Source organism: Furipterus horrens, unplaced genomic scaffold (genome assembly GCF_987537825.1).
Source record: "Furipterus horrens unplaced genomic scaffold, mFurHor1.1.pri manual_scaffold_11, whole genome shotgun sequence".
NCBI lineage: Eukaryota > Metazoa > Chordata > Mammalia > Chiroptera > Furipteridae > Furipterus > Furipterus horrens.
In genome coordinates, this window is record NW_028327181.1 from 53,253,094 (window position 1) to 53,278,993 (window position 25,900).

At 54.3% G+C, this 25,900-nt stretch overlaps 1 protein-coding gene across 3 annotated transcripts in view; it reads right to left on the reverse strand.

Moving 5' to 3' along the window:
- The window catches only part of NTN1 (netrin 1), a 188,736-nt gene that overhangs the window by 58,053 nt on the left and 104,783 nt on the right, over positions 1-25,900 (reverse strand). For all 3 annotated transcript variants that reach the window (XM_090291090.1, XM_090291089.1, XM_090291088.1), the window contains exon 3: positions 1,918-2,106. In XM_090291090.1, the coding sequence (XP_090147216.1) occupies positions 1,918-2,106 (189 nt within the window). The remainder of the gene's footprint in view (positions 1-1,917; positions 2,107-25,900) is intronic.

The window sequence follows — 25,900 nt, forward strand, 5'->3', positions numbered from 1 at the left end:
AACACACAGCCACTAAGGCTCCAACAGCTTTTGAAATGACAAGACAGGACCAACCCCCGTGTGCCTGCTTCTCTCCCTCTGGGGAGCTGGTGTCTCCAACCTTTCAACCAGAGTGGCAGAGGTCCAGAGGATGATTTGCAGGTTCCCAGAGTCCTGTGGCTTCTTGACATCTCACTCACAGCGGTAAGGGACCGCGTGTGGCCCTTATCCCTGCCCCCGGCAACAGGGGAGAGGGAGGGGAGGCACATGGCAAGATGGCCAAGGCCCTGCTCCTTCCTGTCTCTCCAGGGGACATGGATTCCCTGCCCTGACAGCAGAAATTAGCACGACAGTGCATGACCACCGCCTTTCCACAGAGTCCAACTTGCTCACCCACTAGCAGATTTCTCCGTTTATTCAGCTGAGTGGCCACTTTTGGTTAACATTTCTTGGCCAAATCCCCAAGAAATCTATGTGCAAGCAGTTGTTTACAAAACCCTGGCTTCAATTTCTTCTGTAAATGAAACATAACGAACACTCGGGCATAGCTGAAGGAGCTGGATACCTTCCGATGACGTTCTCTGAAAACCCAGAGCCCCCTCTCCCTGGTCATCTCCCTGCTCATGCCTACCTGCCACTGTGGGCATTCCCTGGGTCCCTTAGCCCAGTCCACCTTCTCAGCCCCTGGAAGATTCTCACCTGGATGAGTTGTTTTTTTGATGTGGAAATAGCCCAACTACCTTGATGCTTAAATTTCTCTTGACAACCACCAGAGGCAGCCTTAAGTCCACAGATTTGAAAGGAGAGCATGCTTGGAACCACCTGTTAAATCAAGGGGATTTCTCCCGGAAGATGCATACTGGGAACCTGTTTGTTAGGAGAAAAGTGTTCCACACAAGCCAGGCCAGCTTCACGGGCCCCGTGCTCCTACGGGCACATGCGTGGCTGAAGCTCTGTTACCGTCACTTTGAAATTCTTAGTACTTCCTGGACGAGAAGCCCTGGATTTTCATTTAGCTGGTCCCACGGACCAGTGCCGAAAACGGGGTGGATTTCCTGTTGAGACGATATCCTGGCTGCATCCAAAAGCAAAGCCACAGAAGGGTTTCCTCTACTGTAGCTCCTCATCTGGGCCTGAGTCCACCATGGCTTGGGTCTCTCAAGGGTCACAACCCTGTCCAAGAGGCTCAGAGAGCGCATCTCGGGAAGCCATGCTCACAGCAAGCCCTGGCCCCAGGCCCCAAATTCGACACCCCAAAGAGCCCTGATTCCTGGAATTCTGAAAAGCCAGTGTGGGGTGGGAGTCCCATTGCTCCCCTAATGCCGTTAAATTCCCTGGAGTTTCCTCAGCTCCTCTGAGCCATCTCACCAGTGCTTCGTGTTTGTTAGTAGGAGGAAAGAGCAGGAAGTTAAAACATCAGTGCTTGCGGCAGTGAACAAAAATAGTCTCCCGGCTCCCTTTTATTTTTTGTCCTGAGAAGTCAAGCTATTTGCAGGTGGATTAAATGTTCCTTCTAAGACCCTGAAGCTACCACTATGCAGCGACTGTGTGTGTGGGGGGGGGGGGGTGCCGGGGGGGAGGTGCATGCACACATCCAAAGAAATCCGTCTGCCTGGTTTTGGTAAAATAGAGCCCTTTGTGCCACGGTAAGCCCGGTGAACGTGACCCCCGCCCTGTGGTATGCGGCACACCTGTGTGGAGCGACCGGCAGCTGGGAGGGGGCGGGGCGCCCTGCACCCGCGCGGAGCTCACGCCTCCTTTCTTCTCCTCGGAGTCATGTCTCCATCGCCCCTTTGTTTCAGCCCGCGCCTCTGAATACCAGGGAGGCCGTGCGTGCGAGCGCGCGCGTGTGGTCATCAAAAAGAGAAAGAGAAGAGGAGAAGCGCTGCGGAAAGAGAGGGAGGCTGCCGCGGCCACGGCCCCGCGCCCGCCGCCTACCTTTGCAGGCCTTCCGGTGGGTGATGGGCTTGCCCATGTCGCGGTAGTAGCCCTCCTTGCAGTAGTGGCAGTGGCGGCCGGCGGTGTTGTGGCGGCAGTTGAGGCAGACGCCCCCGCTCTTGCGCCCTGACAGCTTGTAGAGCTCCATGTTGAAGCGGCAGCGCCGGGCATGCAGGTTGCAGCTGCAGGCTGGAGGAGGCAGGGACAGCCGTCAGGCAGGGGCACCGTGGGGGACCCCGGGGACACTCTGCCCCCCACACCCTTCTTCCCCGCAGGCCGGGGAGATCCGCTCTTTGGCTCCCCTGTTTGTATCCGCAAGCTTGTGGGCCACCTGGCAGTACCTCAACCATGGCCAAGACTCCTGCTCCCTCTCAGGTGGAAATTTCATTTCCCTCCAGGGTCCACACCTCCGTGGGGAGGTGGAGCTGGCATCCGCCTTGTGCCCAAATCCTGCTCGCGAGGGGCTGAATCGTGCCCCCCCCCATATGCTACCCTAACCCCAGGACCTCAGAATGGGACTGTATTTGGAGATACGGCCTTGAAGGGGAGATTAAGTTACAACGAGGCTGTTCAGGTGGGCTCTAACCCCATCTGCCTGGTGTCCATGCAAGAGGAAATTTGGACCCAGAGATACCAGGGGCACACACGCAGAGACAAGACCAGCGGGGACACAGGCAGAAGCCGGCCCTGCCAGCACCTTGATCTCGGACTCCCTCTGCCTGCTCCTTCTCCCCTCTGCCTGTTCCCTACAGCTCCCCAGGATCCAGCACCTTTCCCTCTGCTCCCATGCCCTCCGGGTCGGCCTCGTTCACCCCTCACGGCCACAGGACCACGTCTAGGCTCCTGACTCCCAAGTCTATGTTTTCAGCTTCCACTTTGGGGTCTGCGCTTGGACCCAGGGGTGGCTGCTCCAAACCCAGTCACTGCTCCCAAGCTGCCAGGCCTGAGCCGCTGTCTCCCGAGCTGAGCCCTCTGGGCTGTTCTGAACGCTGGGACCAGGACGGGCGTTCTGAGCGCCAGTCCAAGGATGCCCTGTACCTACGGAACACCTTTCAAAGGCTCCTGGTTTTCCTCTGGATAAAACCGACACCACTTCACATGGTCTCCGGGGCTCTGAACCCGATTCTGCTTCCTCCTCTCACTCTTAAGCTTCAGCAGCAGGAAACTTTTTCAGTCTCTAGAGTGGGCCCTGTGTGAGGAACACCTGCCTGGCCTCCATGACTTTGCTTATGCTGTTCTTTACCTCCTGGGACGGACGGTCTTCTCTCCCAGGCCTCCTCCTCCTCTGCCTGCATCCTCTTCATTCTCTAGGTCTTGGTTGGTCACAATGGCCCGTTGCCACCTCCCACCAGCCTAGCTTAGGCAGGAGGGCTCTGGGCTGCCCGGGTACTGGTCAGCCCCCACACAGCCCCCCTCACACCATGCTGTGAAGCCAGCCACCTGCCTCCTTCCTTAGGTCTCTAACTCCAGGATAACTCCAGCTTAGACCTGGCCCGGTCGTGCTCACCCTGTAACGTAATTTTCCCACTTTTTATGCTAAGCTTGTTTTAAACTGCATTTTGTGTAATTTCTAAGGAAATGCATGCATCATGCCGGGTACTTGAAAAACCAAAGCAGAAACGAAAAGAACTGCACTCAAAGTTCCACCAACTGCTGTCAACGCAGGTTCATCCTTGCGGGTTTTAACTGACATCTGCTCAGCTGTGGAGCTGTTTTAATTCTTTCCTACAGGCATGGATGACACCTGTACCTCTCAGCTTCCTAGCCTATTTCCTCATCGTGGTGACTATTTTTTAGTGTCAGATAACATTCTTCATAGTTTTGAAAGGTTGTCTAATGGTACCGTGCGTGGACATGTGGAATGAGCTGCCTGGACCTGCCGTGGGGGCATTGAAAAGCAGGGCCTCCCCAGGTTGGGGAATTGTTTCCAGTTCTTCACTATTATAAACAACACACTGATAACCACCACTGAACTCATGAATTTGTATTCTGCTCTGATGAGTGTTATAAATTTCTCACCACAGAATTGATAGTTAAAATTTTGAGTCTGCATGTTTTGAATTTTTTAAATGTTTATTTCTTTGAGGGGTGGGGGAGAAACATTGATGTGAGAGAGAAACATTGACTGGTTGCCTCCATCCATGTCCCAACCATGGATTGAACCCACAGCCTAGGTATGTGCCCTGACCAGGAATCAACCCCCCAACATTTTGACATACGGGACGATGCTCCAACTGAGCCACACCAGCCCGGCGGGTCTACATGTTTAACTGGGGATCCAAACTGCCAAATTCCCCTCAAGGAAGGCTGTCCTAGCTTACACTCCCGTCAGCAGGATATGAGAGTTCCTATTTCAACACACCCTTGAAAAGAATAACAATATGCATTTGGTATCAGAATTCTTTTTTTTTTTTAATCTTTGCCAATTTGTCTGGAAAACACACACATGATTTTAATTTGCATGCCTTTGATTACCAGTGAGGTTGGACATGTCTCCATGTTTGTTTTTCTATTTATATTTAATTTTTTGTGCATTGCCTGTTCATGCCATTTGCCCAGTTTTCAAATAAGGTGTTGTTGTGGTTTTTTTCCACAATGTCTGGTGCTCTTAAACATCATGGATTAAAAACCATTTGTTTTTTCTACTATACAAGCTGCAAATAGTTTTTACCAGTTTCTTATTTATATATATTACCTTTGTAGTTTTTAAAAAATATTTCCCCCTTTAATTTTTCTGTGATGTTATCAGATTCTTTAAATATTCTTCCTAAATTCACCCTCCAAATCACATACCCGTTAGTTGCTATATTTGCAAGTAGAGATGGACAAGTGCTTTAGAGGAGACTCAATGGGAGACAGAAGACTCAGCTCATGCCTTAAGCCTGGAAGCAGCCAGATACCACCTTAGGCAGAGATGGCTCCTGAGAGCTTTACAGGCACACCTCGGCACCTCCAGCCCTTGGGGCTGAGCTCAATCAAGAACAAAGAAAGCAGCAGCAGCCCACCAACACGAAGGACCATGCTGCATATAGAAGTTCACTGTCCTTTCAAACTCAGCCAGTCCAGGATGATAGGGAGCTACTCAGAGTGGTTAAGTGACCTGCCAGCCCAGGCCCACCACGCCCAGGACTGGAACCTAGGCCTTCAGGCTCCTCTCCCGCTGCCCCAGAGGAAAGGACCACATCAATGGAAGGAAGAGCAGCTGGACCTAGAGTACAGCCTGGAATCGGATCTTTCCTGCTAGCACAGAAGTCACAGGGCCTGACACACCTGCCCAGGGACGGGGATCAGGAAAGATCACCCAGGCCTCACTTCTGCAGGCCTCTCTTATACTGAGAAAGGCCTCGGTAGCAGCACCCTCTTGGTCCTTCTTGGAGGCAGATGCTAATCCTACGTCCTGTTCTCTAAAGACGGCTCCAGCTGTCTCCCATTCCCTCAGCAGGACCATCCCAGCATCTAAGCCCCTCCTGGGAGCTCAGCTCCCATCCCCACCCCAAGGAAAACCTTGGGCTGGCATCTCTCTTCCACATGCACCTAACACCAACAAAAGGCTCTCCCAAACAACTGGTCACACAAAAGGAAACTCAGAGGCTGAACATCAAAAGGCAGGGCTTCCCCTCCCCACCCCCGCTCTTGGAGCTGTCAGGGGACATCAAGTGGCAATTGCCCACGCTCGACCTTCTGCAAAGTATTTTACAGCTTGTTTTCTTTTCTCTTTGTTTTATTTTCTCTGCACAAATGGAAAAATGCATCAGGCAAAGCCGTTCACATCTGGATCCCTGGGCTCCACACAAAGATGTCACCCAACTCCAGCCCGTCCCCAGCCCCTTTCTCAGAGAGACACCTTAATCCCTTGCGCCTTCCTGTTTATCTCCTGCCTCTCTTGGAGGCAAAAATATTGGGTATTAGTTTCGTTATCAGATTTCAAGGCGGGAAGGAAAGGGCAGCTTTGTGAGAACAGAGAGGTCAGCCCCGGGGAGAAGGGCGGGGGTGGGGCGGCAGCACCTCTGGGGAACCAGCGTGGGCTGCCCGGTCCAGGGTTCCCCCCGCCACCGAGGAGGGCTGGCCTGGTCTAGACCCCAGCACTATGCACACTCAACTGCCATGTGGGGATCAGCAAGGACACATCACGTGTGGTTGCATTTCACACCCAGGGCCATAACATAGGGCCAGAGGGAGGAGGAAGAGAAACCCCCACAGACACACACACACACAGACACACACACTTCTTAACCAGAAACTGGACGGGAAATGGGGCCCAAGAGATAAGGATCTATTTTCTTCTCCCGTGGAAACTTCTTATAAGTCCTATTTTAACCTACGTCGGTCACCACCATTCCTTTAGCTTTTCCAAACCTCTCCCACCAGCCTGGACTGTCAAACCCCTCCCCATCCTCAGGCCAGTTCAACTCAACACGCAGCGAGGCACTCCAGCTACACGCCAGGCCCTGTGTCATGAGCCACGAGGGAGACAAGGATGGACAATGCACTGTCAGCTGGCCAGGGCTCCCTTCTGACGGAGGGAGGAGGGACAGACGAGCACTCTCAGCAGCAAGCTCTTGAGGAAGGGGCACTAATGCCTTCCCAGGCTGTGGTGGTTCCTGGAAGACAGGAACAGTGTTTGCCCTTATACCCTCCAGCCCAGAGCAGACCTCAGTATGTTCTTGCTGCACAAATGAGAGAGAGAAAGCCTAAGTCAGAGAGAATAATGATGGATGGATGGATGATGGATGGGTGGGTGGGTGGGTGGATAGTTGAACGGATGACGGATGGGTGAGAGGATGGGTGGATGGAAGGATGGATGGACAGATGATGGATGGGTGAGTGGGTAAATGGACAGACGAGTGGATGGTGGGTGGGTGGATGAGTGTTGATGGAGAGGTAGATAAATGGGTGGATGGATGGGTGGATAGACAGATGGATAATGAATGGGTGAGTGGCTGGCTGGCTGGATCAATGGATGGATGAGCAGGCGGATGGGTGAATGGTGGGTGAATGAATGAATGGGTGGGTGAGTGGGCAGTAGGTAGACAGGTAGGGCAAAGGGAAGTATGTCATCTGCCTAGACTACACCCTGACAAGGCATGGTCTTGTGATATATGACATTTCTTTTATTATTGATTTGAAGTATTTGAAACTTATATTGCTACTTTGACTCATCAATTTAGCTTCTGCTGTTCAAGTAGACTGCAGTACCTGAAGGAAAAGAACCCACGTCTAGGATGCCCTGGACTCTTCCCAAGACCCTTGCACACAACAGAGGCTGACTCTGTATTCAGTGGTTTGACGAGTTTACCAAATAAAGGTGTTGACTCTCTCCCAAAAGACCCTGGTGGACTAACCTCCAACCCACCAGGGCTATCCCAGGCCCAGAAAGAATCCAGTGGATACAATGAAGCCATATCCCAGCCCTGTCCCTTAGGGTATCTGCGCCTGGCTCCCCCAATTTCATGTGGCTTTCAGTGGAACAGGAAGGTCATTGGTGATGGGCCTCCTCAGAGGCTCTGTTCTTGGCCTAGGCACCCTGCCTGCTCTGTCCTTCAAGCGAACAGGATCAGCCCCAGTTTTCTTCCCTCCTTTCCAGGGCAGTTCTTTTGAGAAGGTTGCCCCGCATGTTATTTCTGCCGCATAACAAGGAATTTTGGATGGACATACCTGTAACTGAACTGTCCAAAATAACTGGCCCACATACACACCATCTGCAGGCTGGGAGCTTTGTATGCAAAAAACTGGTCCCCAGTCCCAGGGCTTCCTGTGCCCCCAGTAAGCACAGCTCAGGCCTGCCATGATTAGCAATCCAATCAATGTGCCTGGGCCACAGGGGCCGGCCGGGGGGGCTCAATGGGTACCTGCAGGGTTGGGGTGATGTGGCTTCTCTCGCCAGTTCTTCTGTTAATTTTACCTGTGGCTGCTGAGTAAGGACCATGAGACCCACTCACCACACACAGAGTTCACAACTTCCAGGGCGGGGGCCGAGGGGTGGAGTGAGGGTTAGAGCAGCGGTTCTCAACTGGGGCGATTCTGCCCTCGGGCAAATACCTGACAATGTCTACGGTCACTTTCATTTATCACAACTGGGGGAGGAGGTGCCACCAGCACTGAGGGGACAGAGCTAAGGATGTCGCTGAACAGGCACCGAACAGCCCCCAACCTCAGAGTCATCCAGCCCCTCATGTCAATACTGCAAGTGTGAGAAGCCCTGACCTCCCACCCCCCAGGAATAGGAGTGCACATGCCCTTTCGCTGCTGTCGGAGGCCCTTCTCCCAGTGTAGCGCCTGCAGCTTTGACTGCAGCCCGGGGAGATACGCAAGTTTTCAACTTCAGCAAATGCTGACTGTAACCTCGAAGAGGACCACAGGCTGCTGCCGAGCGCAGGGGATGCGGCGGCGAACACTCCTGTCTCAGGGCGGAGGCTCGCGGTGCCTTAGCAACCCCACGACACACCTGGAATTTCCAACCAGGCTGAGTGCTCCCGGGACTGACACCTGCAGGGGCCATTCTTCTTTGCCCAACTGGGGACCAGGTGGCGAGGACGGGGCCAGAGAAGAGAAGCAGAGCTCAGACAGAACAGTCCCACCAGCACTGCTCCCACTGCCACCTGCGGAAGGGTCATCCTGGCACCCAGTTCAAAGCAGATCCTGATTCAGGAGCTCTGGGCTGGGGCCTGGGAGCCTTCATTGCCAACAAGCACCGAGGTGATGTTACTGCAGACCAGCGCAGGCTGGTGAAATTGGAACGAAACTGAAAAGAAGTCTCTGGGAAGAGAGTTCCCAGGAAGCTAAACAGGAGACTTGACCTCGGGGAGTCTGGATTGGTGCAGTGAGCAGAGGTCTGGTTTTAAAAGAAACGTCTCCTTAAATGATTGCTTCAGAGTAATAAAAAAAACTGACAGTTATTTTTAAAAGTTTGGAGTAGTTTTTACTTCCTTTAATTTATTACTTAGTTACTGTACTGGGCATACTGTTTATTTAGAAATCGTTTGACCCTTGCTTATAAATTTTAAGAAACCCAGTGGGGTCTACTCTAAGCCCAGTTTTCAACTTCTCCTGACATGACAGAGCTTATCAGTCACCACTCCCCACACACCTGGCTCCTGCCTGCACCTGGGGCAACTCTGAGCTGGACGCTCAAAGGACTCTTTTGGGACAGGAGCTGAGGCAGGAGTGGCCCAAGCATTTCCAGGGCCTTGACCCTTCCGTGTCTACAGGTGAGCTGGGCATGAGAGAAATAATCGTACATGTGGATACATTTGCAAAACAATCAAAGCCCACTTTACAAATGGCAAATCTGGTAGCTCGTGGATTTATCTATTCATTCAACAAATAGTTACTGAGCACCTACTACGTTCCAGGCACTAAGCAAGGCACTGGGGATATAACAGTGAGCGGGACAGATGTGGTCCCTGCCCTCACAGAGTCTTTGGAGATACCTGGTGTGATAAAAGCTGGGTTAATGCTACTGCCACTCCAAGGCCTGCCCCCGCACTGAGCACAGGGCTTAACGCTTGTCACTGGGGACATCAGCCAGCCAGGTGCAATGCAGAGCTGACCAGGCAGGGTGAGCCAAAGAGACTGGGCAGCCGCTAGGAGACCGGAAGCGGCAGCCAGGAGCAGTTCAGTTCTAGTCAAGGCTTTAGGGTTTGCAAACATTGGAGGGCTGTTTGTGTCCACCTTACTTTTTAAAAAACTGTTGAAAAGCATCACCTAGACATAACCAGGAGAACTGGACAACTCACTTATCTGAGAGAAGAGAGTCAATAGTCCATGCTGAGCGAGACAGAGCCCGGCTGAGGTGAGGATGTTCTCCGGGGCTTGTGGGGGTCCCAGAGAACACATAAGCCAAGACATGGCCCCTCAGGACATGAGATGGGCCACCAGTGACATCCCCAACAGGACCCGCTTCTGCACGCTTGTTCGTTCAACAAATGCTGACCGAGCCCCTTGGGCATGGCAGCCTCGGACTAGAAAAGCTCAGCAGCTGCGTTTCTCTCTCTCAAAACTTTGCCCTCCCCTTCTCTCCAGCTTTGGTTTTCAATTAGAGTAGCCACTAACTCCCTCCTAAGACCCCAACATGGGGTGGTTCTCAAACTCAGGTGCACAGTATCACCAGGATGGCCTATCAAAACACAGACAGCTGCGCCCTGCCCCCAGTGGTCTCTGATCCGTAGGTTGCAGGTTGGGCATGAGAATCCGCACTGCCAACAATTTCTAGGTGAAGCTGAGCAGCTAGGTCAAGGGCCACCCTTTGGTGGCAATAACCACTGATAATGCAGAGGAGAGAAAAGATGTCTGAAGACAAGGACCTAGGAGCCCACATGCAATGTAATCGTTATTAAGTAAAAATCCAATGGCACACAAGGCAGCAAGGATGAGAGGAGAGGGGGCTGGACCTGACTGGGAGATCCGGGACTTGGCCACTAGCCCTGGTCCTGTGCTCCATCCACATGTACGACCCTGGAAAGCCCATGAGGCATCCTGGACCCTCCAGGTTCTCATCTGAAGCATGAGAACATTGGGTCTGATGGTCTCTGCGTTCTTCTCTGGCCTAAAAGTTTGTAGCTGCAGGACGCAGAAACTCCTGGGAGGCACGGGTCAGATTCATGCCAGCAGGAAAGCTCTGTGGGGGTTAGGGGGGGTTTAGGAGGTGGGTGCTCCAGGTGGGAATATGCCCCAGGGGTGGGACTACACAGGCAGGTGACGGGGCCGAGCAGTAAGACCACCACCAGCCCGGGTAGATCAGAGATGGCGCATGATGACAGCCATGGTCCTGAGGGGGCATCATGCAGGCTTCCCATCACTCAAAGTAGGGGGGGGGGGCCTTCAACAGAGGAACAGCCTCAGAAGGGGAGTAGCTGACAGAACTGGGTCTTCCAGAAGGTCAGAGTGTGGCAAAGATTTTCTCTAGGGTACTGGGCAGAAGAAACTGTTCTGAGGGAGAAAAAAGGCAGTCCCCTTTTTAGGCACGTTGGGTTGCCCCGGGAGGCCTTGGTGAGAGGATTTCCAGGAGGGCAGTTAGCACCCAGGAGCTTCCCCACTGGGCCTGGGCACCCACTGACCTCTCTGATGGCACCCTGTCTTGGGAGACAAAGGCTCACAAAGCCACAACCTTGTTTTTAAAAACACCAACTTGAACACAAAATCTCTGACCCAAGACCAGTGCTTTATCTCTGATACCAGACATAGAATCAACAAGAGGTGGATCAAGGTGGTAGGGAAAACGAATAAAAAAACAAAACACAAAAACTGGGAAGTGCTTTAGCAACCCAGTCCCCGTTAGGCGTGAGTCAAGGAGGCTGGAGTTCCCCGGCCCAGGCAGGCTTTAGATGGTTTCTGATAAAGTCCTGGGAGATAAGTGGCCTGTGTTTGTTGAGGGCTTAGAGAGCTTTAGCGAGTCCCACACAAAGGGGCCCTCTGTCAATAGTCCTTCAGGCCACTAATAGGGCTGAACAAACACTAGGGTAACAAGCTCTTCACACCTGTGGGGCTTGGGAAAGGCCTGGCCCCTTTGTCAAGGTGTCAGACAAAAGAGCCAGAGCACAGCCAGACACGCTGGGGCTTCTGGAGAAGGGCCGGGGCATGAATCCGAGGTCCCTGAGTCTTGCCTCCTTCAAGCGGATAAATGCGTGAACCCCATCTGGGCCGGGAGGGCCGGCTGATAATTCTGGGTCCTGTTCATCCTGTCCGAGGAGGGGGCATTCGAGGGCCGCAGGAAGGACTGAGCGTGGCAGGGAGCGACCGTGCTCCCCAAAGCACCACCACGGCCTGGTGGCTTTCTGTCCCGCGACGTGGGGCAAGCGCCCCACCCCAGCTGACTGCACGGGGGCTTGACCTCACCATCATATTTTCCACTGACTTTTTCTCTGTAAACATCTCAGCCTTTTCTTTCTCTGGCCCTTTTTTGGCTGTTGTCCCCACCCCACCCCACGGGCTATGCAACAACCCCCTCCTAACGTCTCCCAGGCCTTTCACTGTGGAGGAAGAACTCGGGGCTCCTGCTGCACAAACATCCTGCTCTCAGTGAGGAAACGCCAAGCCGAGGGGGCTCGGATCAGCCGAGTGGTCCTCAGTTCTTTGTCTGCAGCGCCCCCCCCCCCTGCGGCCTGCCCCAGGCAGCCAGGGAGGGGCTGGCCCTGCCCTGTAACCTCCTTGGCGACTTCAGCCCTGGCCCACTGGGTGGCATTCCCACCTCCAGTGTCCTCCATCCTTAGGCCCTCTTCAAGCCCTCCTCTCATCTTGTCACTGCCTGTTCTGGAACTTTTGGTGGCTGTCTACTGACTTAGATGTAAACTCTCTTGCCCTGAAAGTGTTTCCACAGAGAGGTCCAGACATGGGGTCTTGCTTCTTCCTTATTATAGGACCCCATATGAACAGCCCCACTGCACTCCTATCCACACCCAACACCGTCAGCCAAACAGGAGGAGAGGATGGTGTCCTCCAAGGGCAGAAGCAGGCTCTGGGGCTGGTACAGGCTTCCAAGGTGTCAAAGTTTCCCCCCTGGTCGCGGAAGAGATGACAAAAAGGAGGCATCAACAGGCAAAGTGACCTCGCCAAGGACCTGACACGAGTTAGGGAGCACTTCTAACTCGGGGCTCTTCCAGAACTCCAGCACGGTGAAGGGAGGGCAGAGAGGCTGTAGGCAGAAAGAAGCTTGATAAACCGCCATGGATGCTGGAATCCATTTCGGAAGGCCTAGAATTTTCCAAGTACAAGAGTTGTCTGAGCAAAGCTCCCCGGTGGCTTGCGTTGCCATGAAATGCGCTTTGCCTGCGGCCTGTCCACCCCGGCCCAGACGCCTGTCTGGCAGCACGGGGCTTCCTTCCAACCGTTTTCCCCAGAGGTGGCACGCACACTCCCTGAGCGTTATTAAACGGACGTATGAGAGCTGATTTGCCAGCCGCGCCAGCCAAGCCTGGCCCCTGGCTCCCTGGAGTCATTTCCCATCTGTAAGGGGTCCCATCACCGAGCCCAGCACAGGCCAGGCTGGAGAGGTGAGGCCAGACTCCAGCAGGAGCGGGAGAGGTGGATGGCGAGGAGGTACGATGGCTTCCCATCAAGTCTGTGCCCCTGACCCTAGGCGGGAGAGCCTGCGACTCCCAGGACACGGTTCCCGGTCCTGTCACCACTGTCTCCCAGGCAGTGTCCCTCTCCGCTTGACCAGTTATTGAATTCAATTCCTCAATTAACTTTGGCGTGGGCTTTTCAGCTCAGAGACCAACCTCACCTGCAGTCTAAACGGCTCCAGAAATACGACACTGCACACAGAGCCAGGTGAGCCCAAGAGTCCCAGGTTTTCGCCTGTGAGCGGGGACAGGCTGAAACCGGGATCCCCTGGGCCACTCCAGGTCAACGCTGACATGCCTTCTCATTTTCCCAGTTCACTTGCCAACAGGGGTTGCCAGAGTTAGCAACAAAAAAGACAGGGCGCATAGTCAACTTGGAATTTCAACGAACACTTTTTAGTAAAAGTATGTCCGACTGCTGCCCGGCGATCCTATCTCGTGGGCCCCGAGTAAACGTGTGCTTTGCCTAAGGTCTGTGATTTCACATGACAATTTTTGATTAAAGGAAACTCTAATCTCCTCAGCACTGAAAGCCCCATAAGATGTTAAGCAGGCCCTCGATTCAACAGGACAGCGGGAAAGAGGCTGTTAGGGCTTTTCAGAACCCCAAGCGTTGTGTGATCCTTCAGGTTCTGTTTGGTGAGGGTCACTCTGTCCTTCCTGAATCACTTTCCGTTCTCCATCTGCTCCCTGAGAACAGAAATCCCTGCCTGAGACCACATGGATGTGTGAGAGAAGGGAAAGACCTGCCCGTCTAACAACCCCAGAAGTGTTCTGCCGGCTGCACGCTCCACCGTCAGTGCCGAGAGGACAGGCCACCTCGCTGTCCCCGGCAGGCTCTCAGGGGGCCCCAAATGCCCCCAGAATGCCTCAATTCCACATGCAAAGATGCTCCGGTGGAATCACGTTGTTGTTTAGGCAGAAACAGGAAGAGGACGGCAGGTATGGCCAGAATGGCCCAAAATCTCTACCCCAAAAAGGCCATTTTCATCAGGACATGTTTTATGGTGAAACAGAGCAAACTCTGAACCCCAATTCTGAATCCAGTTAATTTAATCAAACCAGTAGGTTCAATTTATTTAGATATCAGTAAAGTGTTTATGAGATTACAATTAATGAGCCATCTTCCTGCCACAGAAGAAGGTGCGGGCCGCCCACAGAACTGAGAAAGTGACAGGGAGGAGCAGACTGCAGCTGAGCAGGACTAGAACGGGCCGCCCCGAGGGAGTGAGCCTGCGCTCCTGCGGGCATTCGAGTGGAGAGACGCAGTACAAACTAGACTGATGAAGTCCCTCCATCACAGACGGCCATTGAGGAGACACGGTTCCGCCTCTGGCTGCGAGAACCTTCTGGTTTCAGGGAGGGTCCTGGGAAGTCTTCCAGCCTGTAAATGACCCCCAGTCCTTGGGGCAAGGGCTGTGCATGTAGGAAGAAGACAGTAGCAGAACTTGCCTGTGGGCAAACGTGGGGGATTTATTTGCAGAAAATGAACTAGGTGGTCCTTTTGGAGCGATGCCCTAAGTTACCAGCCACAGGAGAGAGCGCAGCCCGGGGACCAGCCAGCACTTCCTCACGGCGGAGAGTCAGGGCAGCCACAGCGCCAACAGCAATGGCGGGGGTTCATTTAAAAACTAGCCAGTCTTCCAGGGTCTCAAAGGCTTTATGGCAGAAATGCACCAAGAGAGCTGTATGCTGAGGGACCCCTGGGGGCTCTGAGAAAGAAGACAGAGCAGTGCCCAGGCAGGGCCTGAAGGGCAAGGCATGGGGGGGGGGGGGCGTTGGGGGGTGTGGGGGTGTGCAGGGTTGGGGAAGCAGAGGGCAGAGGCAGGAGGCAAGGGCAGTACTGACAGTGGGAATAGCATACACCTGGTTACCTAAGCCCACATTAGCCACCCCACTGCAGTGACAGGGGACCCACCTGGAGTCGCCTCTATGCACCGAGGGAAGCACCAGAAACCCAGGGTTACACATTTACTCTTCACAACAACCCGTGAGCAGGGGTCACTAGCACCCCACCCTGCACCTTGCTACTAGACTTCTGCAGTTCACCCACCATGAGGTGCTCGCCACTGCCCTCAGGGTAAGCCATGGAGACGGAGGGGTGAGGAATGTGCCTGAGAGGGTTTGGAGGCCTCCGGGGGGGCTCCCAATTCCAGACAGCGGAAGCCACCCTACCAGTGACTTCTGAAACACAACATCCTACCCCTCTTCCTCTCCTCGGGAGACACAGATAGAAAATCAATGCCAACACATTTGCTCCTGAAAACACTCCACACTATACAACTTGACGTGACTCTCACCAAGGAGGCCATTAAATTTAAAAAGGGAAGGCACTAGGGGCCCACCTTTATATGCTGCACCTCCCAATGTTCTCAGCAACAGTGGGTGAGGAAGGCGCTGTCGCGCCCACTCCACAAGCGGGACAGCGGGGCTGCTGACAGAGCTCACGCAGCTCTCGTGGGTGACTGAGCTGGAACCCGACACGGCCTGGCTCAGGATCCTGGCTCGCTCTCCTTCCCCTGCACACGGCAGGGTCAGCCCTCCCTGGGACCTCCACTGGTGACTCGGTCGGTTATGGAACCAGAACAGAACTATTTAAGGCACAAGCTGGGCCAGGCAGGGGTCGATTTATGACCATAGTTCCCCTCAGGTAAAGTCTTTGAAAATGTCTTTTCTTGCCCTAAAATTAGGGGGTTTGGGAACCAGACAGGTTCCTTGTACAAGTGTGTAGGGTGTGGGGGAACCCACATGTGAACGCCCCACATTTCTTGGCCCTGGTACTTCTGGCTGCTTTGGATTTGGTTAATTCCCTGGGCGTCCTCTGTAATTCCACAGTAATATGGCTTTAATTGTCCCCAAAGCAGGCCATGCTCCCTTTATTGTGCAGTAAACTTCCCTCCAGAGTTCAGATTTCATTTCGTGCGCCTGCCCCAGCCAGGGAGCAAGGAGCCCGGCCAGGCTCCACCGTCCTCATGGTCAGCCTCTCGTTCTGGCCAGCTAGCCCCTTCCTGTCCCCAGGCCCAGAGCTAGGACATTGAGATGGCTGAGGGCGGACACTAGGGCCCCCAGGGGCGCGGCACACTGGGAAGGAGGCAGGGACACTGGGCTGCGGTTCTGTCTGGAAAATGAATTAACTTAACAAATGCAAACAAGCTGTAACAGCAGGATTCATTAGGCCCAGTGGGGACCTGGTTTCATCCATTTGCTGGTCTGTTTCGTCAGCAAACGCCACAGAAGCAGGAGCAAGAAGTGCCAAGAGAGGGATCCGGGGCCTGTTAGAACCTTCCACCTGTGTGACCTGACCTTTCCTGGTCTCGAAAGAAACACTAACTGCAAGCACCCCTTTATCAGATGAGATAAGGCTAGTAAAACCCAGCACAGAAGGTAAGCTGGCGGTGGGTGCACGCACTCTATCGGGTTTGTCAAGTACTAGCACATTGAACTTGACCTTGGACAGGTTAGTTAACCTCTTTGGGCCTCAGTTTCCTTATCTGGGAATGAGAACAACCATGGTGCTCACCCGTCGACAGCAGCAGACACAGGGGAGCTGTACCTGAAGTCACTATTGCCATTCTGACACCACTATCCCAGGAATCGAGGCCGGTCTACTGGATGCTGGCGACACAGGACTGAGGTGGCCTGTGCCCTGGACAGGTTCCTCATGGAGCGACAGACCCAAAAGCAGACAGCACTCCACTCAGGACACTCTGCCAGGGAAGCATGACAAATGGGGGTCCCCTCAGGGGAAACTCTTGACCTCTGCAGGCCTCCATCCTGGGAGAGCAAGGCCAGCCCATCTCTGAGGGCCCTGGCAGCTTAACATTCACTGGACGCTGTTGGCACCCAGAGTTCTACAGGATTCTCAGTATAACCATCTTTTCTTCCCAGAACCCGAACCATCTAGAACATAGTCCGAACACTGCAGAAGGGGACAGTCTCTCTGAGCAGCCAAAGTGGGGGTCACCAGGTTCCCCACTAAGGCTGGTCCTCTTTAGCTCCAGAAGGGCCATCTCCCAGCTCCCCTTACTCTTGGCTGACCCAGAACCTAGCACTATAGGAGGAGGAGCTGAAGCCGGGCAGGGACACGCAGGTTAAGACCCACACACAGCATGCAGCCTGACGGCCAAAGGCACCCCTCCATAGGCCTCTGCTGCAGGGGTGGGGGCGTTGGTGGAGCCTCAGCGCCATCCCTGCACCCCTCACCTTCCAGCCAAAGGAAAAGGCTTCCAGGGCATCTCTTCCCACCTATGGCTTAGGCTCGTCCCCCTGTTCCCAGTCACCTGGCCGCACCTCTGCTGTCTCTCCACTCCTCATCCTACCACCCTCAGGGGTCACACCAGCATCCATCTGAACAAGTCAGTCAAGCCCAGGCTCTTGGGTGTGTGGCCCCTTTATCACCATGACCTCCCGTCTGCTCTACTCCCCGCCACGCAGCCAGCCCTTCAGGAGGGGTCATGCCGCAGGGAAGACAGACACTTCCGTCAGCCAGTAACCACAGAGGGTCTCTCCAGTCCCACCCACTCCCTCATCACCTTCAGGTCTTAGCTCAGAGATCCCCTCCTAGTGAGGCCTGCTTTGCATACTGCCCCCACCAGCTCCACCGCTTTCCTCCGCTCTCATTTTCGCCATAGCATTTATCACCCTAACAGCACACATACTTCACATATTTTGTTTATTATGGCATAGCCCATGCACACCTGACATACTTGTTTGCTTACTAGGCTTCCCTCATCTAGAATGCAAGCTCCAGGAGGGACGGGGAATTCTTTGTGTGTCTTTTGTTCACGGATATACCCCCGGGGCCTGGCCACAGTGGCTGGGACACAGGAGGCAATATTTGCGAGTGAGTGAAGGACTGAATAAATGGGTCCGTAAGCCTTGTCAGCTCTCTCCCTCCTCGGAATGAGTCCCTATTTCAGATACTCCCCACCCTCTTCAAGCCTCCAGCCCTACATCTCCCTCCTCATCTCCACACTTGCAGTTTGTGGCCTCACCTCCTATTTCTCAGAGGAAACAGAAGCCTTAGATAAGAGCTCCTAGAGCCCACTGTCCCCAACCTTGAAGCCACCTCCATCCACTAGGCTTGCACCCTCCTTCCTCCCCCTGTAGAGAGCCAGCCCCCAACTCAGGAAAAATAAACCATCACCTACCCCTTCTCGCTCAGGTACTCGGCTCTTCCTTTTGTTCCCCTTCCTCCTCCCATTCTTCTGGCAGTTATGTTCAAGTCGTTCCTCTTTAAAAGCCCTCCGTCCCCCAGCCCCCCTCTCTCCTGGCCTTCCATCGCCTCCCCTCCGCTAGCCCTTCAGTCTACCCAGCCCTGCCTCTGTGCCATTGGCCCGCCAGGATAACCATGCTCAGGTCATCCACCACCAATGTCGCAGATCTGATCTGCATTCCATAGAGCGCCCACCCTGTCTCTACGGTCCTCGCTCACTGCGACGTTCCCAGCAGCTCCCGCGCCTGGTTTTCTCCCTCCAGCCCTGCCTGCCTTCCATGCCTGCCCTCAGTCAAAGCTGGAGCCCTCACTTGACTATCTCCCTTAATAATCTCACCCAATTTAATTATTTCCTTGGGGAAAAGGACTCCCAGATTGACTATCTCCAGTCCAGAAATCTGCTTTAAGCTTCTGACCCGTGTATCCAACTACTCGCCCCGCATCTCAGAGCTCTCAAAGGCACCAAACTTAACACGGCCCAAGATCAAACTCATGAAATTCCCTCCCAAATCCAGGACAGGATGTCCTCATCTACCCACAAATGCAAGCTGGAAATGTGACCTCCCACTCCCTCAATCCTGTTATCTAATCCATCACGAAGTCCTCGTCGTTGGCAGCCGTCCGTCTCGAGAGACGATGGTGTAGCTTCTTAAGAGTCTATCTGCACCGCCGAGAATGGCTGTGCAGTCCGACTCGAAGTCCTACTGACTTCTAAATCCCTAAATCCCTCCCATATCCCTCTATTCTTTCCCTGGTCCAAGTCACAGTCATCCTTGACCTGCACAGGGGTCACGAATTTGGGCCTTAAACCCACCCAAGAGCTGGCTCGTGGTCAGGACCTCTCTGCAGACCACCCTTCCCTTTCGTTCAGTGAGAAGGTCGAAGCGGGCTGGTCTGTTTCTTGTGGGCCTTCACACGTAGAGTGGAGCCTGCTGGGTCCAAGCTTTTGGAGGCCACCCCCTATTGGATTCCCTGCCTTTATCTCTGGTCCCACGTCCCACAGCACCAAGGCTCCGGGTCACAAGAGCCTGACATAGACCCTCACATCCAAAGTCATTCCACTTTCACTCTGTGGACCACAGCAGAAGCCTTTACTCTCTCGCCAACTCAGTGGTGCACTGCTATTGTTTCTTTTAAGTTTGTGTTTTTTTAACTTTTGACATTTCATCCTACAATTTGCTTCTGTTGTCTTCGGAGGCAGGGTATCCAGTCCACTATATGCCAGAAGTGCGGGTGCAGACACTCAGCTGGGTGCAATGCCACCACCTCTGTGTTACAGAACCCCTGGGCTGCTCCAATTGAAAACAAACCCACGGGCTCTTCAGTTAGGGGTCCGATTGCCCGCCGCCAGAATTACAACTCTTAATACTTCAGTTGAGTGAAAAGAAAATTGTTTATTTAACAGTTACACATATCCTTGCCTCCCCCCTACCAAACCTAGCCAGTTTTAGGAAGGTCAGAAACACGGTTTCCCTACTTCCCAAACACAGTTCAGCTTTACCAGCAGCTGCCAATCACTCAATCTGATTGGGGAGGTCCTTTCTGTGCTGTGGTGCCCTTCAGCTCTCAATACAAAACCGCCGGGATTCTCAGCCTCCTTGCAAACTGTCTTCTTTCTGTAAACCGCGTGGATCTCCTTTCCTTCTCCAGAGCACCCCTGCGAACACCCACCAGGGAGGAAGACAGCCCCAGAGCGCGCCCTCCCCCTAAAGTGTTCGCAGCTGCCTATATAACCCTGACTGCGTACTCTGACGCAGTGGGTGTTGCCAACAGTTCTGACCATTCACAGAACCCCACGTAGGCTCTGTGTGCTTTCCATACCGTCCCCTGGTTCAAGACTCCTCCCATCCACCTGAGGCCTTGGAAGCACCCAAGCAATTTTGCATAATGAAAGACACCAGCCGCCAGCCTCAGGCGTGTGGAGGCATTCTGAAAGCTGCTTCCTTCTCCCCGTGCCCCAGCCGCAAACTCCGGGGATTTTTGGACTTCCCTGTTTCTGTAACACCTGCAGAGCTCCAGATCTTTGTCTCGGTCCCGGGAGATGACCCCCCTTTCCCGCAAACCACAGTGCCCTGCCAGGTGAGTCCCTAGGCAGCACGCAGCTCTCCTGCACTGCCTGCCTGCCTGCCTGCTACTGGCGTGAGGGTATTGGCTTCACCTTTCGTGTGGTCAGCACTTCACAAAGTGAAGGTAACAGCCCTTTAGCAGGTCATGAGATCACTGAGTGGATTGTGGGGCAGCATTTAAAACAAACAGAAGCAAACAGGGTGAACCACAGATAGTAATGGCTCATTAAAATTTTACTTTGGATAGGTAGATAGACAGATTACAAGGTCATGATTCATCAGGGTACATATAATTTACTGTGTGTCATGTCCAAAAACATTGAATTTAAGTTCCATGGAGTGTGGTTACGGTTGGTCCTTGAGGATGAGGGCCACGTCTTATTCTCTCTGTTATCTTACTGGACACAGAAGCATGCTGAGCTCACAGGGGTTCTTGGCAAACACTGACAGACATGGGACTGACTGAGTTTCTGGAGAAAGAGGGGAAGTTATTTCTCTTGGAGCTGAAATCTGTTAGGTCCCAGCAGGCGCTCTGCCTGAACCTTGCCAGGTGAAGAAGGCCATGTCTGTGCCTGCCACAGCCTCACCTTCAACCCTGAAGCCAGTGTTTGGTGAAAATTGGTTTTCCTCCAAACAACCTCTAGGGGGGCTGGTAAGTGTGGGTGGCAGGAGCCAGGTCTGAGAAATTGGGGCTGCTGCTAGGGGCTCCCTCTGCCCTCACTGCGCCCACTTCCCACCCACATGGCAGCAGGTCTGGGCTTCTGCTCCCAACTCCTTCCTCCTGTCCCCACAGCACTGCCCAATCGGCAGGTCTAAAGTGCCTCTTTTCTCAGGCCCCTTGTCTGATCAGACACCTCCCCTGGCTCCATGGAGCCTAAAAGACAAATCTAGATTCCAGAGCTGGACAGTCGAGGCTCTTCACATCTCCCCAATCCCTTGCGTCACCCCCACAACTCCCCTCCACTGCAATCTGTGCTCCAGCCCTGCCCACCCCCCACTCTCCCTCCAGGATGCCCTGACTAAGCCCCTCCCCGACAGCATCCAACAGCGTGACCCACAGCAACCACCCCAATCTCCTCCAGCACACGCCACACCAGGCAACAGCACGCTCAGGGGCGCGTGAGGGGCTGCGGCCCTGGATGGACGGCCTGCGTAGTGTGGGAGGCCAGCGGGGGGCACGCCTATGGGAAGCTCAGCCCCACAGAGCTCCTGGCCAAGCTCCACGACGTTCTTCAAGTCCCTGTCTTCAGCCCTCAGGTCAAGTTCTCTCCCCCTCATCGCCAAAGCTGGCCCCAAAGCCAAAATGCCCGTGCCCCTGGCCTGGTACCTAACACAGCTGCCTTGTCTCGTCCACACTGGCCCCCGCAGAGGAGTCTTATCTCCTGTGTCTTTCGCTTCTCCGTCTGCCCACGGCGGCACCCAGTGCCTGGCTGTCAGTACGCCGGTGGCGCTCAATAAGTCAGTGTGGACGGATTGACGGACGGGGAGGGGATGCCAGAGCCCAGGTGGGAGCGAGGGTCTGTCTGGCTCTGTCTCCTGCCTGGACAAGGACCTTGGTGAAAACATGCACAGCAAGGGGGACAGGTGAAGGCCAGGGCCAGGGAGGGCCGGAGTCCTGAGCCTCCTAGAAGCAGTGCGTTCTCGTCCCCCATGCGACACCCTTGTAGGAGCTCCTCCAGAGGACGGAGCTGAGAAAATCACAGGCACACATGCCTCGGCCAGACTGAGTCCTGCCCCTCATCGCTGCTGCCCCATTAGAGGTCTGTTGGAGCTTCCTAGGCCTGGGGCAGTATCTCACCACTAAAATTTATGCAAATGAAGTAATGAACAATTTGGGGAAAGGAATGAAATGCAGAGCAGGATCCAAACCACCGCAGACACCGCCGGCAGGGGTTTTCAAGTTGAGCAATCATTTTAAAGACGATTTAAAGTCACTCAACGGGAAACAGCACACCGGGATTCCTGCAAACCAGCAGGCCTGTGGCTTCTGGAGGCTGCTGGCCTCGCTGTGGGGAGCGAGGGAGGCTGGTTGGGGAGGGGACGTGGAGCCTGTCCTGTTGCTCTCTCTTTTCCCTGACGGGACTAGCAGGACTTCCATCGCGTGGGGCCCGCCCTGAGCAAACAGCCTCTGGCCTGGGCATCCTGAAACACCTATCTCCTTCCTGCAACCAGACACGGAGAAAGCTCCAGGCCCAGCCTGGGACACCCCAAATGCTCACCAGCATTACTAGTAAAACACAGCTGCCCCAGCAATAGGGCATTCTGTGTATTCATTCATTCGTCCGTTCGTTCGTTCACTCAACAAAGCTTCATGCCCTTGCCCTGGCTGGGTAGGCCAGTTGGTTAGAGCGTCATCCAGATACACCAAGGTTCCATCCCTGGTCGGGACACATGTAAGAATCAACCAATGAATGCATAAATAAGTAATATGTGGGACAACAAATCCATCTATCTATAAATAAATAAATAAATAAATAAAATGTCATCTTTATGCCCACTGGCCTGGGCAAAGGGGATGGGGGGTGGGGGGAGCTACAAAAATAAACAGGAGACTGCTCAGCCACTGGCCTCTGAGAATTCACAGTCTGGTGGGAGGGAGGCACAGAGCATGGGCGAGGCTCGAAGTCCAGGCGCTGACCACGTGTGAGGAGGGTTTAGGAAATGCAGAGACCATTTCTGACGGAGACACCTTCCCGGAGGAGGTGTGGCCTGAGCCAGGCCTTGAAGACCAGACAGAAAGGCTTTCCAGGCAGAGGGGAAATACAGAAAACCATGGGAGTGTGGATCATCAGCCCCTCTCTCCTGACCCCTGAAGCAGAGAATCTGCCTGAATGAGGGGTGACTTTACTTTTTTCTTACCATCCATGTACATTCCACTTTGGATACTAGAGGGATGGGGCCTCCCGCTGCCCTCACTCCATCCACTTTCTGCCCACAAGTGAGAAGCAGGGCGGAGCGAGCAGGGAAGCGAAGCCTGCAGGGACAGGGGTCCCACTGCAGAAGAACCCTAACTTCTGTAAGGAGCATGTAGTGGGGCTAGAGGGGAGGGCTAGCCCACAGGTTCCCCGGGGGTCCTTCTCCGTCTCCACACTGCAGGTTCCCACTTTGCAAGACTGAGGTGGGAGGAGGGTGGGACTTCGTAAAAACCAATTTCTTTAAAAAAAAGAAAAGAAAAGGGCATAATGTAGCACTTTGATAAAGCTGGGGGTGGATACACAGGCATTCACTACACTATCCTCTTATCTGTGCTATTACCCTTGTGACTCAGAGAAGGAAAACTCTGACTCCAAAAAACCTCCGCTGCCTTGCGGCATACCTCTTCAGGGGAAAGGCTAAGGGAGTAAACCCCGACAGAAAATCCGGAGCCGGAGTCCCTAAGGCGGTTTGACGTTGTAGTCAACACCGGCAACTCCTGCGGCGCACCTGAAGCCAAGCTGTATTGACTCCGTCTTTCCCTTGGACCCTTCAGCTGCGAAGAGAGGGGGGTTCTGCTGCATGGGCAACAGCAGACCCTCCATATCACCCTGCCCAGGCTCTGTAGCTTCAGCTTCACTGGAGAGGACACTCCAGCGTCATCGCAAGATGTCGATTCAACACGGGAGGAGACAGATACCGTGTCACTCCGAGTCGGACTGCACAGCCATTCTCGGCGGTGCAGATAGACTCTTAAGAAGCTACACCATCGTCTCTCGAGACGGACGGCTGCCGACGACCCTTGTGACTGTTTCAGAATAAAATGAATTTCAGTTCGGTGTGGGAGACTGAAGAACGGAGCAGCTCATTCCACAGACCCCAGCTGCTGACCTGGGAATAGGAAGCGTCCCCCTTCCGTGCATGGCCTGGGACAGCTTCTCCTCAGTGGGGACTGACTCCAGAAGGGTTCCAGAGAGCAGTATGGTTCAGAGCTCCAGGAAAATGAGGACGAGGCTTGGAGTCTGCAGCAGGAAGCGAGGCGCACGGGTGTCGTGTGTAAGCGCACATGTGCTCATGTGCGGCTACAACCCAGGACGTGCTTTGGCGGGGAGTGCACTCCGAGTGGGGGCCGGGCTCCCCCGACGCTCCTTTACACTCAGGCGGGCCCAGGCGGGCCCAGGTCTGGGACCTGGGTCTCCCCAAAGCAAAGCCGGTCCAACGCCCTGTGAACTCCAGAAGCCAAATCAGATTGCCAGGGAGTGATCAAAGGGCAAGGACTCCACGATGACCCCTCCAAAGGTCAGAATCAAGTCTCTACACAAGAACGGGCTCCACAAACCCCATCAGAACCACCTGTGCGGGGGGGTGGGGGGGGGCGCTTTACAATCCGGGAGGAATTTGATGGGCTCCCAGGAACACGGGACTACGGTTGTCATTGTTGTTGAACAAGACGGTTTACTGAGCGTGCGGCACGGCAGGCTGGGGTCTTGGAGCCAGACGCCAGCAGGGAGGGTCGGGAACACAGACTTAGCCAGTCCTCTGCTCCAGGGGTCGTGCAAGAGTCTGACAGTCACAAACAGCTCAGGAGCTGACCCCTGAGAGTGGCTAATGAACTAATACCGCCAGGAGCAGGGGACAAACTGAGAACAGGGAGCAGAATGTGCAAAGGCTCAGAGGTAAGCAGCAACCTTGCATGAGAATGACAGCAGCGCGATCTGGTTGGCGGGGAGGCCGCGCTGGGGAATGGGGGCGGGGGACGGCCGGAGACGGGCACTGACAGGCCAAGGTGTGCTGGGGGCGGCGGCACGTTCAGACCCAGTGAGCAGCTGATCTCACCCACTTTCCACAGGACAGCGACCCTCTCTGATGGCGCAGAAAGACCAGATCGGGGGTGATGAGGGTGGAGGTGCAAAGACCTGGCCAAGGCAGGCAAAGACAAAGACCTCAGCTGAAGGAGTCACGGTGGAGAGGAGGACGGGCCTGGGAGAGTCAGGAGTCGGGGGGCCCTGTGTCTCACTGGGTCCCTGGGGTGGACAGGAATGCCAGTTTCCGGGTAGAGCGCTCAGAGGATTTGGCTCAGGAACGGGGTTAGAGGTGCTGGGGGGCACGCGGATGGAGTGCTCACTCAGAAGCCTGCACCCTCCGGGCCTGGGACCCAGGGACAGGCCTCCACACTAGACCATCAGGTCCTGGAGCACATCTGCTCCCCACTCCCAGGACCCAGTATTGAGTGGGCTTGACGAGGTCCATTTTAGGTCTGTAAATACATAGCAAGCAGCCACCATGAAGAAGACCCCAGCCTTGAGCTGAAACTGTGCACTTCTGTGATGCAGGGACTATGTCTGCACACTCACTCTGCACCTGGGCCGGTCCCAGCAGGATAGTGCATGTGAGCATCTGTGAGCCAAAGGCGCCCCTGAGAGCACAGGACGGCACACAAGGACCAACTGGCTCTAATCTGATCATTCTCCACTGCTGCCCTGTAAACTCACCTGGAAAGCTTTAAGAAGAAAAAAGCATGATTTCCCCACCCCCAGAAAAGGAATTGATTAGTCTGATTAATTAGTCCATGTGAGGTCCTGGCTGGGCAGTTTTTTAAAAGCTCCCCAGGTGATTTTTAACATACAAGGAGTAAGACCCCGCCCTGATAAAGCCAACCCTTGTTATTCAAATAAGATCCAGAGAGACTGGGCTGAGGAGGCAGTGGCTGCAACCCCAGAATTGCTAAG